This window comes from Diuraphis noxia, unplaced genomic scaffold, assembly GCF_037042655.1.
Source record: "Diuraphis noxia isolate RWA-SAM2 unplaced genomic scaffold, SU_Dnox_SAM2 contig0003, whole genome shotgun sequence".
Classification (NCBI taxonomy): Eukaryota; Metazoa; Arthropoda; class Insecta; order Hemiptera; family Aphididae; genus Diuraphis; species Diuraphis noxia.
In genome coordinates, this window is record NW_028301713.1 from 36,730,921 (window position 1) to 36,742,655 (window position 11,735).

General features: G+C 28.7%; 3 protein-coding genes across 6 annotated transcripts; 2 read left to right on the plus strand and 1 right to left on the minus strand.

The window, feature by feature from the left end:
* The first annotated feature begins 6 nt into the window (after window positions 1-6).
* LOC107172567 (cellular tumor antigen p53-like) lies at window positions 7-2,465 on the plus strand. 2 transcript variants are annotated; one of them, XM_089222612.1, is made up of 7 exons: window positions 7-190; window positions 334-504; window positions 1,199-1,397; window positions 1,482-1,707; window positions 1,774-1,987; window positions 2,071-2,232; window positions 2,298-2,465. In XM_089222612.1, the coding sequence occupies exons 1-7, from the start codon at window positions 152-154 to the stop codon at window positions 2,337-2,339; spliced, it is 1,053 nt and encodes a 350-aa protein (XP_089078738.1). In that variant the 5' UTR covers window positions 7-151; the 3' UTR covers window positions 2,340-2,465. The 2 variants fall into 2 exon arrangements, with proteins under 2 accessions (XP_089078738.1, XP_089078739.1); XM_089222613.1 differs by having other exon boundaries at window positions 32-255.
* On the minus strand, window positions 2,454-5,997 carry LOC107172768 (uncharacterized). The gene is made up of 5 exons (XM_089222614.1): window positions 4,283-5,997; window positions 4,046-4,092; window positions 2,908-3,210; window positions 2,651-2,855; window positions 2,454-2,522 (listed from the first exon to the last, which is right to left on the minus strand). Exons 1-5 carry the CDS (start codon window positions 4,322-4,324, stop codon window positions 2,454-2,456), a joined length of 666 nt encoding a protein of 221 aa, XP_089078740.1. The 5' UTR covers window positions 4,325-5,997.
* Window positions 5,998-6,124: 127 nt separating this feature from the next.
* Cul4 (cullin 4) lies at window positions 6,125-10,859 on the plus strand. 3 transcript variants are annotated; one of them, XM_089222610.1, is made up of 3 exons: window positions 6,125-6,346; window positions 7,658-7,708; window positions 8,308-10,859. In XM_089222610.1, exon 3 carries the CDS (start codon window positions 8,351-8,353, stop codon window positions 10,592-10,594), a length of 2,244 nt encoding a protein of 747 aa, XP_089078736.1. In that variant the 5' UTR covers window positions 6,125-6,346; window positions 7,658-7,708; window positions 8,308-8,350; the 3' UTR covers window positions 10,595-10,859. The 3 variants fall into 3 exon arrangements, with proteins under 3 accessions (XP_089078736.1, XP_015370756.1, XP_089078737.1); XM_015515270.2 differs by lacking the exon at window positions 7,658-7,708; XM_089222611.1 differs by lacking the exons at window positions 6,125-6,346; window positions 7,658-7,708 and adding an exon at window positions 7,217-7,236.
* The last annotated feature ends 876 nt before the right edge of the window (window positions 10,860-11,735 follow it).

Sequence of the window (11,735 nt, forward strand, 5' to 3'; positions counted from 1 at the left end):
GGTATCTTATCTCTGAAAGTCTGAACTTGTTTAGACTTGAAATAGTTTGTTATTTCATGCTACACAATCGCTTAAATGTTTAATTTTTAAACATGTAACATATTATTATTTGTATTTGGTACTGGTACAATTATACGACGTGTTACATGTAATGGACACTATTAAATATGAAAACGAGGAAATAATTGAGGTGAATTTATATACGTTTATTTACGCAAGTATTTTAGCTTGATAAAAAATAAATTCCTAAAATAGGTACCTATAGGCTATAACAATTATTTAATATTGAGTATTAACTAAATTATTTACCTGCTTGAAATAATAATTGTATAGGTGATAAATAGTGAGGCTGAGACTGAATCACCATCTTTCAGTGAAGAATCAGAATCAAGTTACCAATATTCAAGACAAACTGGTTCACAAATTTGTACTGATGATTATCCTGGACAATTTGATTTTGATTTTTTATTAAATGTTACAGAAATTTCTAAAAAGCATTGGATGGCAAGTATTGTTTTTAACATTAAGTCAATAATTAATTATTGGTTAAATATTTGTTGCCTCTAGTAAATTAAATTTAAAATCTATTAAAATTATCATTGCATTTTCTTGTTCTATATTGCTTTTTATGGAAGGCAAATAAATGCTTTTTATAGGGAATTTAAAGTATTATTTAAACCTTAGATGAGCTATTAATCAACCTCAAAATATTTACAAACTATAGTCATAAATTACTTTTTTAATATTCAATTTTAATATGTCAAAGTATTTTAAAAATTGTTCTGCTTTGGAAAATGCATAGTCAACTTAAAAAAAAGTACTAAACTTAAAAATGTAAAATTTTTTCAAAAAATTTTGTTTTGTAAATACCTAGAAATTAATAAATAAAGTAAATAAATATTTCCAATAATGGGTATAACATAAATAGTTTTTGAAATATGAGTGTTCTTTGACAAAAGAATCACTCGATTTTTAATAAAATGTTTGATTTATAATTTCCTGTTTAAAAAAGCCAGAAAAGATTTAACATTTTTGATTCACTTTTGTATCTTTAATGCCTGTTAATTTGAATAAATAAATAAAATCTACCATAAATCCATTTCTGATTTTTTTTGTAGTCAAAATATGGTAGTAGTTAATTTTATTTATCAAAATGTTTTATCTATATACATCGTATGAAGTGTATTTTATGTTTTAGTATTCTGCATCTTTGAATAAAGTATACATTGACATGAATCGAGTACTGCCTATTCAGTTTCAATGGCGGTTTAATGATATTGCATTATTAGGAATAAAAAATGTTCAAATACGTGCTTTACCAATTTTTGCGAATTCTGAATTTCAACAGTTGCCCATCAAACGTTGCCCTATACATATTATGCAGGATAAATTTTGTGGTATAAAAAAATATTAAACTATAATCCTACTCATTCAAAGTAAATTTTACCAATTAAATAAATTTGTTTTTAATTTAATTTTAGATAGAAATAAAATAGAACATATACTTTGGTGTGAACAAATTGATGCAGTTTATGAACAAAATCACATAAGTCAAAGGCATAGTGTTGTTGCCATTGTTCATAATTTTGTACCTTGTTCAGATTTTAAAACTTATAATGTGCTATATAAATTTATGTGCAAATCTAGTTGTAGTATGAGTCTTTGCCGAAGACCCATTTATGTAATTTTTACTTTAGAAACTTTAAAGTAAGATGTCTGTTATATAATAATTATTCTTAAACGGTGTAATTAATACTTTTTGTTTTGTTTTAGTGGACAAGTATTAGGTAGGAAAAAAATTAGTGTAAAAGTTTGTAGTTGTCCAAGAAGAGACATGTTAAAAGAAGAAGAAATAGAGAAAAAAAGAATAGTTGAAGTAAAGCCTTTAAACAAACGTACAACATTAATTGAGAATAGTGAAATTCCAGAAAAAATACTAAAAACTAATAATGATAACACTAAAGATAAAATTTATGAACTACCATCAGTATGCAATTTAATTTTATAATATAATTTTAAATAATTGTAACATAAAAATGGAAATTGTTTAATTATTGTGATGATTTTTAGTTACCTATTCTAGGAAAACAATTATATGTAAGCACTTTAGAATTATTACATGGTCATTTTTTGGGTAGTGCTGTTCGAGAAGATCGCTTAATAGACTCACATCCTTTGATTAGCATGCTTTCTGATCTTATATCTCAAGTGAAATCTGAAAATAATAATCATGTAAGTTATAAAATATAGTTTGTAAATATATAAATAAGTTAAAAATTTATTTTCATTTTCTTTAGAACAATACTGATTCAGAACACCATTTAACTCGGACTAATTAAAAAATACATTGATGTGATATTCATAAACAATGGTAACATTATAAAAGTAATTTAATTAAGTTAAGACAGTAAGACACTAATATTTTCTTCTAAGATATAAAAAATATATATCTTCTATAATTTTGATTTTGGATTATTATTGTTTTCTATGTAACCTTCATATCTTACGACAGCAGAAATAATCTAAAATTAAAAGCATACAAATCAAGCTGTGAATAAAGTAAATTTTATGGTGTTTTTTAATTATTGAACACTTGTAATTACTTCATTACTCATTGTTTAACTATTTTAATCACTTGTATTATTATTACCTGAATAACTAATGTAGCATAAAATGAGTATCTTGTGTATGATATAGAGTTTATTTGATTAACTATTATTGAAGAACAACTATTTGGAAAATATTTTTCTGGATCAGGTTGTTCAGAATCGATGAATGTATTGCAAATAGCGTCAGGTAAACAACAACTTATGGGTGCAGCCAGTATAATGAATTTTCCATTTTGTTGTGTACATCTTAAATAAACATTTTAAATATCTTTCCAATTTATGAAATATTATTTTGTACTTTTTTAGTATTGAAAGTGAGGTTACTGCAATAGGTGAAACCCAAGCTGTTTGGAACCAATTAGTTTTTTGAGAACTACCGCAACAATAATAGTGTTGTTGAAATTGATCCCAAAATAATCGCCAAGTTCTATTTGTGGCATATTTGCTGAGACTTTTGGTCAAGATGTTTTCTACATCTCCAGAAATCTTTTGCAAAGTAAATTGTAAATTGGCACAATAACAAATAAGTACCAACGCTTCGAGTGCAGTTATCGTAACATAAGATTTCAGTTTTAAGCTTTGCTTTGATGATTCAATTTTTCTAAACACCAAAACAAAGATTGTTAGTATTTTTTCCAATATCTTTTTACAAATGAAAATTTAGTTTCAATATATACAGGGTGATTCTTTTAAGTGGGTACACTAATTATCTCGAAAAGTATTTACTTTTTTCAAAATAATTTTTTTCATTGTTTCAAGTTGTTAAAAAACCAACTTTTTATTTAAAAAATTATATTTTTAAATATTTTTTATCCTTATCATTTTTTAAGTTTTTTACTTTTTTGAATGACAACATAGTTTTAATTTCATATTCTAAAGCAGAATATTTTTCTAATTATTGTGATTGATAAAAATCGAATTTAGAACGAGTAGTTTATGAGTTATATGTATTTAAAGTTTAGACAAGCGGAGTGTGGTCAAACATTTTGTGGGGTAACCTCGCACCACTGCACTCTGCCAATCTACACTTTAAATACTTATAACTCAAAAACTACTAACCCTATATTCGATTTTTATGAATCAAAATGATTAGAAAAATATTCTGCTTTAGAATATGAAATTAAAACTATGTTGTCATTCAAAAAAGTAAAAAACTTAAAAATGATAAGGATAAAAAATATTTAAAAATATAATTTTTTAATAAAAACGTTGGTTTTTTAACAACTTGAAACCATGTAAAAAATATTTTGAAAAAAGTAAATACTTTTCGAGATAATTAGCGTACCCACTTAAAATTATCACCCTGTATTTATAATTGCTCTATCTTAGAAACTTTTGGTAATGAGAATTAAATACAGTTTTGATTTAGAACATTTTAGCTTTATTATTATTTAGAAAATTAAAGAAAATTAAAATATTTTCATGTTTATTCCTACGTTGGTTTTGAGCGGCTTCCTTGGTTCGTATCCCACTCCTCCATCTTCTGAAATTGTATTATTGCTAGTATGTATGTATCAGATTATTTTTTAAAATTAAATTTTGTGTATTATAAGTATTAATTCTTAGTAATGACTTTGATGAAACATCCAGCTTACTATAAATGCTTTTAGATTTAAATGATTCAATTGATAACTGGGCAACTAAGTGGCGAATTAAGAGGACATTATACTCACATGTGTTGTCTTCAAGTGCGTAACAGTCAATTTTATGCTCATTAGATCACTTATAGCTCCGTTAGTATGAAAATTGGAGTAAATTGACCTCTTACAAAAATTAAAGGTTAGGTTATTATCGAGGGCATGACGTAGGCTTTTTATTATATTTTAATTTTAAAGTGAGTTATGAGTATTTTAAGATATACAAACAATTTACAATTTTAAAATACACATCACTCACTTTAAAATTAAAATATAATAAAAAGCCTACGTCATGCCTTCGATAATAACCTAACCTTTAATTTTTGTAAGAGGTCAATTTACTCTAAATTTTAAACTAACGGAGCTAAACGTGATCTGCTGAGCATAAAATTTGTTATGTTATGCACTTGTAAGACGGAGACAACGTATGCGGGTGTAGCGTCCTCTTAAGGCCCTCCTCACACGGGGATACTCAAAAGAAACTGCAATCGACTAGATACTAGGAGACTAGGCGAATAGGCAACTGCACATGTGTGTTTGAATGGCGTCGTTCAAACGGCGCTACTTAAGTCGCCGCGATTGATAAACTGACGCGACCAGTCAACTGGCGACTAGACATGTCGGTCTCCTCGCTACTTTGGTTGGTCGAGTTGCTTTCTAATTTTTATTTCATGTATAATAAAATATTATAACATGGATCAAAATTTTAATATAAAATTTGTGCAACAGATAGAAAAGTATCCCGAGCTATATAATTATACCTTAAAAAGCTACTCCAAAAGAAATATAAGGGAAAAAGCTTGGAGTGAAGTAGCCACAGAAGTTAAGCTCACAGGTAAGGCCGAGAATATTCGAGTATTATCACAGTAGTAATAATAATTGGTTCTAAGTACAATAAGTACATGGCTATAAAGAATTTATTATTTATAATTATTAATTAATTATAATTTTGTTTATATATTTTTAATGAACTGTACTGTCGGGCGACACTATAGTTTAAAAAACTAGCAACAAAAATTTAGTATACTGTGTGTGAAGATAACCGGCAACTGTAGTTGTCTATAGTCACCCAGTCTCCTAGTACCTAGGCGATTGCAGTTTCTTTTGAGTATCCCCGTGTGAGGAGGGCCTAAAGGAGATTGATGACTGACAGTTTTTAAATAAGAAATATTCAAATTGCACACATGTAAGCCTTCAACATATTTTGAGTGTAATAAATTATTATTAGCGAGTACTAGGCGTCATAATGATGACTGCAATCATCGCCTCGCGTTGCTCACGTGAACAGTTTATGCTCAACTATATACTCATTTTGTTCATTATATCGATAGACCTAACATAATATTTCAGAAAACTGATCTAAACTCCTTACATTGTTTATTTGAGAGCGGTCGTCTACATCTAAAAATATCCGGAATTTCAAAATATTCAAATTAAATTTTTAGTTGTTGCCTTGCTGGGAGGGTGAAATTGGGAGAAGTGGACTGCCCGATCTCAATTAGCCATATATCACAAAAAAAATGTATAATCATCGATTAGTAATAAATAAGTATGATGGCCGATGGGCAAAACACAAAATATTAGTATATTTTGGCTAAAAAACTGTCCTCATTGTCCTCCACCGATAGTCTGTTGCCTGTTGAAGACGTTGAAGTCTTGGAGGTTGAACGTCACGGTGTAATTCTTGGTGGCGACACTGGTACCGGAACGCTTGAAAGGCACGAGCATGATTGATGCCATGCCTGTTGACAGTTGGCAACTCCGTTAACAACGTCCGCGCACATCATGAGTAGCAATAATAATACGATTGTTTACAGAATAATAATCATATTTGTACGAATCCCGGTTATCACGATTCACGATTGAATCAAATATTAATAGTCTTGACTCTTGAGATTAATTCTTAATTATTTTGTTACTATTAAAAATTAAACAGTTATTTTCGTTCGTTTACGTTAAATCATCGTCGTTCGATTATACAAAGCGTTTTAAGGAAGCGTTCGTCCGGACCATCGTACGTCTTGGTCCAACAATCATTCGAATTTTGGAAACCATCACACAATGCACCGGCAATAGACATATTCGTCCACGCCGACCGAGGTAATATCATAGTTGTAGACATATCATGAGCGTTTTTCATGTCAGTAAAATATCATTGTCAGACCTGTTTAAAAATCGTAATCTATCGCATCCAATTTTTTCATAATTGTCTCGACCCCGTTGAAGAACGTGTGCGCGACCGGCTTCTGGCTTTAAGTCTAACGCCGCCGCCGCCACTGGGTTCGACACTTGCTGCCGGCGATATTGAGATGTCTGTCCGTACTGCTACTGCATTGCACCGTGTTCGTAGCACACTTATAAAGAATTTTTTATAATCGTGCTCTGTAGCGACTTGTTTGATTATAGGTATTAAAAAATATATAGAGTCATAGATACTAGGTATATAATTATATATAATATTTATTTCATGTTGTGATTGTTATCACTGTGTAGTTCGACATCGATTATAAAATATAATTAAATAATACATTTGAGTGAAATTTCAAATTAACATTAGGTGGAAATGGAAGTGGGGAATATGTAATCAACAGGGGGAAATTGAGAAACGTGATAAGCCCATACCCAATACCAAAATCTGAGTTACCATTATAGTATTGAAAATAGATAGCTACTGTCAGACGTCAGTACAACACTCTGTACACACTACTTTGTAGTTTTATAGATGCTGTATGTTTGTGTTTATTTCTTACATTATTGTAGTTTTTGTTATGTTACAACTTAATAAATCCGTTAAGCTTTAAAAATTCAGGATCGAAATTGTGTAGATGGCCTTAAATTCTGAAAATAGTTTTATTGTCATTAGATATTTCATACTATTCAAGGCCATTTTTATAATATATTTTTAACATTGATCTCCTTGATGTTGTCCTCATTGCATTTGAACAGAATAAAATAAAATAAAAATATAATGTTGAAATGATTTTATATAAGTAAGTACCTATATAGTATATTGTCTACTCTTATTTATTCATAATTTCTATTTCACTAGTCAATTCAGTAATAATTAACAAATTAACTTACTTAATAATTGATTCTAGTAATTTCAACTTAGCTTTATATTTATGTTAGTAGTGGTTATATTGTTGGTATTTTTTTGTTAGGCTAAATATATTCCCATTCTCCCACTATAATATATATCAGTTATTCATTGTTTATGAATTATTCTATTTTGTTAGTAAAAATTAAAAGTTGGGTTGTCTTTTCATACCCAGTAAGTGTCGTCTTTGCATAGGCGAATACAGACTTTAAAAGCAAGTAGTGCACATGTATTGTTATCAGCACTCTTGGTAATAATTTTATAAATAGGTACAACATATTATATAAATTTTCTTTTTTGAAATTTTTTTTCAGATTTAACATAAATATTTGAAGCTCAAATTGGTACATCAAAGCTCATTATTGGTACATTATATTAAACTATATAGTATACATTATAGTGAATCATTCAATTTTGCTTTAAAAATATTATTTAAATCTAAAATTGAATTTGGTAATTTAGGTATATTTATTATTTATGATTATGAGTTATGAAAAATATATGGGTCATATGGTTGAGGCATAAAACGCTTCAGCCCATAAAAAATCGCGAGATGTGCTTGGGTACATATGCTTCTCTATCTAATAAGTATACATCATAGTGAATTAAGGTTGTTAACTATTATACTAAAGTAAATTTTATCAAACATAAAGGGTTTTAAGGGTTAGTATATTAATTGTGTTTGTTCAGGTGTTTTTTTGCAATGTATTTTCAGTGAGTTAAGACATCCTTAAGTTAATTTATTTTATATACCTATTAACTTATTTAAAAATTAGTAATATACTAATATCATAAATAAAAATAATGTACTTACCTATAAACAAATATAATGTGTTTGATAAAATTATTATTAACTGACATAATATTAAATATTATGTATGTTCATCTTACAAGTGAATGTTATTTTATGAATACTATTATTACTATTTATATTTGAAGTGCTTTTTTTTCTTTTTTTTTTCAGAAATATTAATATTTAATTGAAGAATTCCACTACAAAATTAATCATGGCAGATACAAAAAGGTCTAATTTAACGGCATTGAATGGTCTGTCTCTAAATGCATCTTTAAAATCAAATCCTACAAAAAAACTTGTAGTAAAAAATCTCAAAACAAAACCAATGTTACCTGACAATTATCAGGAACAAACATGGAAGAAATTACGCGAAGCTGTTATTGCCATACAAACTTCAACTGCTATTCAATATACTATGGAAGAGCTGTATCAAGCTGTAGAAAATATGTGTAATAATAATTTGGGAGCAGCATTGTATAATAACCTTATTGAGCTTAGTGAAACACATGTTAAAAAACTATTATTGAATTTTACTGAAGTAACAAATGATAAGATAATATTTTTAAAAAAAGTAAACCATCATTGGTCATCACACTGTGAACAAATGTTAATGATACGTAGTATATTTCTATTTCTTGACCGAACTTATGTACTTCAAAATCCTAATGTTAACTCCATTTGGGATATGGGTTTGAATTTGTTCCGTCATCATATTATGTTAAACACCAATGTACAAAACCGAGCAGTTGATGGTTTGCTTTTACTTATAGAAAAAGAAAGACAAGGTGATATGGTAGATAAGACATTGCTCAAATCATTGCTTAGAATGCTTTCTGATTTAAAAATTTACCAAGACGCTTTTGAAGGAAAGTTCCTACAGGCCACTGAACGTCTCTATGCAACTGAAGGCTTACGATTAATGCTTGAGCTTGAAGTTTCCGAGTATTTGTATCATGTTGAAAAGCGTTTAAATGAAGAAAATGAACGTCTCATTCATTATTTAGATACATCTACGAAGTGGTCACTAATACACACAGTTGAAAAACAGTTGATAAGCGAACACGTTAGTTCCATATTACAAAAAGGATTGGAACAATTGCTCAATGAGAATAGACTGGATGATCTAAAGTTAATGTACGGCCTATTGACACGTGTAAAAAAAGGACTTACAGAGCTCTGTATAAATTTTAATGCTTACATAAAAAAATATGGACGAACTATTGTTATAGATCCAGAAAAAGACAAAACTATGGTACAAGAATTATTAGATTTCAAAGACAAAATGGACATTATTGTAAAAAAATGTTTTCAAGCAAATGAAAAATTTGGTAACAGCTTAAAAGAAGCGTTTGAACATTTTGTTAATCAACGAACAAATAAACCTGCTGAGCTTATTGCTAAATTTGTTGACTCCAAACTTAAGGTTGGAAATAAAGAATCTACAGAAGAAGAGCTGGAGAAACTTTTGGATAAAATTATGGTTCTGTTTCGGTTCATTCATGGTAAAGATGTTTTTGAAGCTTTTTACAAAAAAGATTTAGCTAAAAGATTATTACTTGGGAAATCTGCAAGTGTGGATGCTGAAAAAAGTATGCTGTCCAAATTAAAACAAGAATGTGGTGGAGGGTTTACATCAAAACTTGAAGGTATGTTTAAAGATATGGAGATTAGTAAAGATATAAACGTGGCTTACAAACAGTATTTGGTACATGTTAAAGATGTTCAACTCTCTGTTATTGACATGACTGTCAATATATTGACTATGGGGCACTGGCCAACTTATGCCGTTACAGAAGTGGCCATGCCTAATGAAATTATTGAATACCAAGACTGTTTTAATAAATTTTACCTAGCCAAACATAATGGTAGAAAATTACAGTGGCAACCAACTTTAGGTCATTGTGTTTTGCGTTCTCATTTCAAGCAGGGTAATAAAGAACTACAGGTTAGTTTGTTCCAAGCAATGGTGCTGTTATTATTTAACGACTATCAAACGCTTCCTTTTAAAGAAATTAAAACTTTGACCAACATGGAGGATACTGAATTGAGGAGAACACTGCAGTCGTTGGCATGCGGTAAAGCAAGAGTGTTGATTAAGTTGCCCAAAGGACGGGACATAGATGATACTGATCAGTTTTCCATAAACAATGATTTTTCTAATAAGCTATATAGAATTAAAATAAACCAAGTGCAGATGAAGGAGACAAATGAAGAGCAGAAGGCAACTGAAGAACGAGTCTACCAGGATAGACAGTATCAAATGGATGCTGCCATTGTGAGAATAATGAAGATGCGCAAGTCCCTCATGCATAATCTTTTGATCAGTGAACTATTTAATCAGCTCAAGTTTCCAGCCAAGCCAGCTGATTTAAAAAAACGCATAGAGTCTCTTATTGATCGAGACTACATGGAAAGAGACAAAGATAATCCCAATCAATATAATTATATTGCATAATTTTTTCAATTTGCAAATAAGTTGGTTTCTTTATATATTTTTAATTATGTCAATGTATATTTTTAAATTTATATGTTTGTATATAATGTATTTATTTATAGAGAAAATATACTGACAAGACCCATAGATGGTTTTGGTCCTTGAATATTTTTCTAATATATTAGTGATATGACTACATGATAATAACAGCCTGGCTGTTAGAAAATAGTACTTATGTTGTTTTTATATTAGTAGTTTAATACAGTAATGTTTTTTTTTTATGGAATTCGTTTTCTTCATTTTACTCTAATTTAGCATCTAATCCTTATGTCGACTTTGTTTTATTTTTTCATAGTTCACTTAAGCACTGTATGTACCTCAGATTCAATGAACACATTTTATTAATGTGAGGAGATCATTCATATTAGTGAATATTTTATATTGTTAAAATAAAGTAATATAAATTACTTTTTGTATGAATATTGTAAAATTGTTGTAAAAACATGAAAAATTCATAGTTGATTTAATTTATGTTGTATATCTAATTAAAGCTGGAAACTATATTCTTTTTGACATAATATCAAAAGAAAAAAAGTACAATATTTGTAGTAAGTACCTCTTAAATTTAATATTTTTTGATAATCGTTATAAATGTTGTGTTAATTAAATTATATGTATTAAAAAGAAATGTAAAGTATTATAATATATCAAGGTTGAGCAAACCAAAGCACACGATTTTTCATAATAATATGGTCTGCTAAGTACAGGAAAACAAGTAAATAATGATAAAATAATTTATTGGAGTCTTTTGTTATGCTAATCAGTGGCGGCTTTCCTATACTCAAGGTGTATCTCTGTTAATACACCTTATAATTTAGTGGGTAGTCATGAACATAGTGCATAATATCTAGGGTAATGAATCTGATTAAAAAAATAAATATTGAAGATACCAACCAGCATGACAGTTACCTTAAACTGAATTCATAATGCAAGTAGGTACCTACTTAGGTGGTAAGTAATAAGTATCTGATGTTATACAAGTGAGTTTGATGAAATTAGAATATGACTACTAGGCTAGTAGTTGTATTCTAATTTCATCAAACAAAACCGGGACAGACAGAAAAATAGTAAATATATTTAGAAATAAATATCATTAAATTAT

Excerpts from the sequence above, each read along its gene's own strand:
- Cul4 (XM_089222610.1), top strand. The coding sequence starts at position 8,351 with ATGGCAGATACAAAAAGGTCTAATTTAACGGCATTGAATGGTCTGTCT.
- LOC107172768 (XM_089222614.1), bottom strand. The coding sequence starts at position 4,324 with ATGAGCATAAAATTGACTGTTACGCACTTGAAGACAACACAT. Across the intron at positions 4,093-4,282 it reads CGCACTTGAAGACAACACAT|AAGATGGAGGAGTGGGATAC; the intron begins GTGAGTATAATG and ends ATACAATTTCAG. Across the intron at positions 2,523-2,650 it reads ATGCTACATTAGTTATTCAG|ATTATTTCTGCTGTCGTAAG; the intron begins GTAATAATAATA and ends TTTTAATTTTAG.
- LOC107172567 (XM_089222612.1), top strand. The coding sequence starts at position 152 with ATGGACACTATTAAATATGAAAACGAGGAAATAATTGAG. Across the intron at positions 1,398-1,481 it reads TATGCAGGATAAATTTTGTG|ATAGAAATAAAATAGAACAT; the intron begins GTATAAAAAAAT and ends ATTTAATTTTAG. Across the intron at positions 1,988-2,070 it reads AAATTTATGAACTACCATCA|TTACCTATTCTAGGAAAACA; the intron begins GTATGCAATTTA and ends GATGATTTTTAG.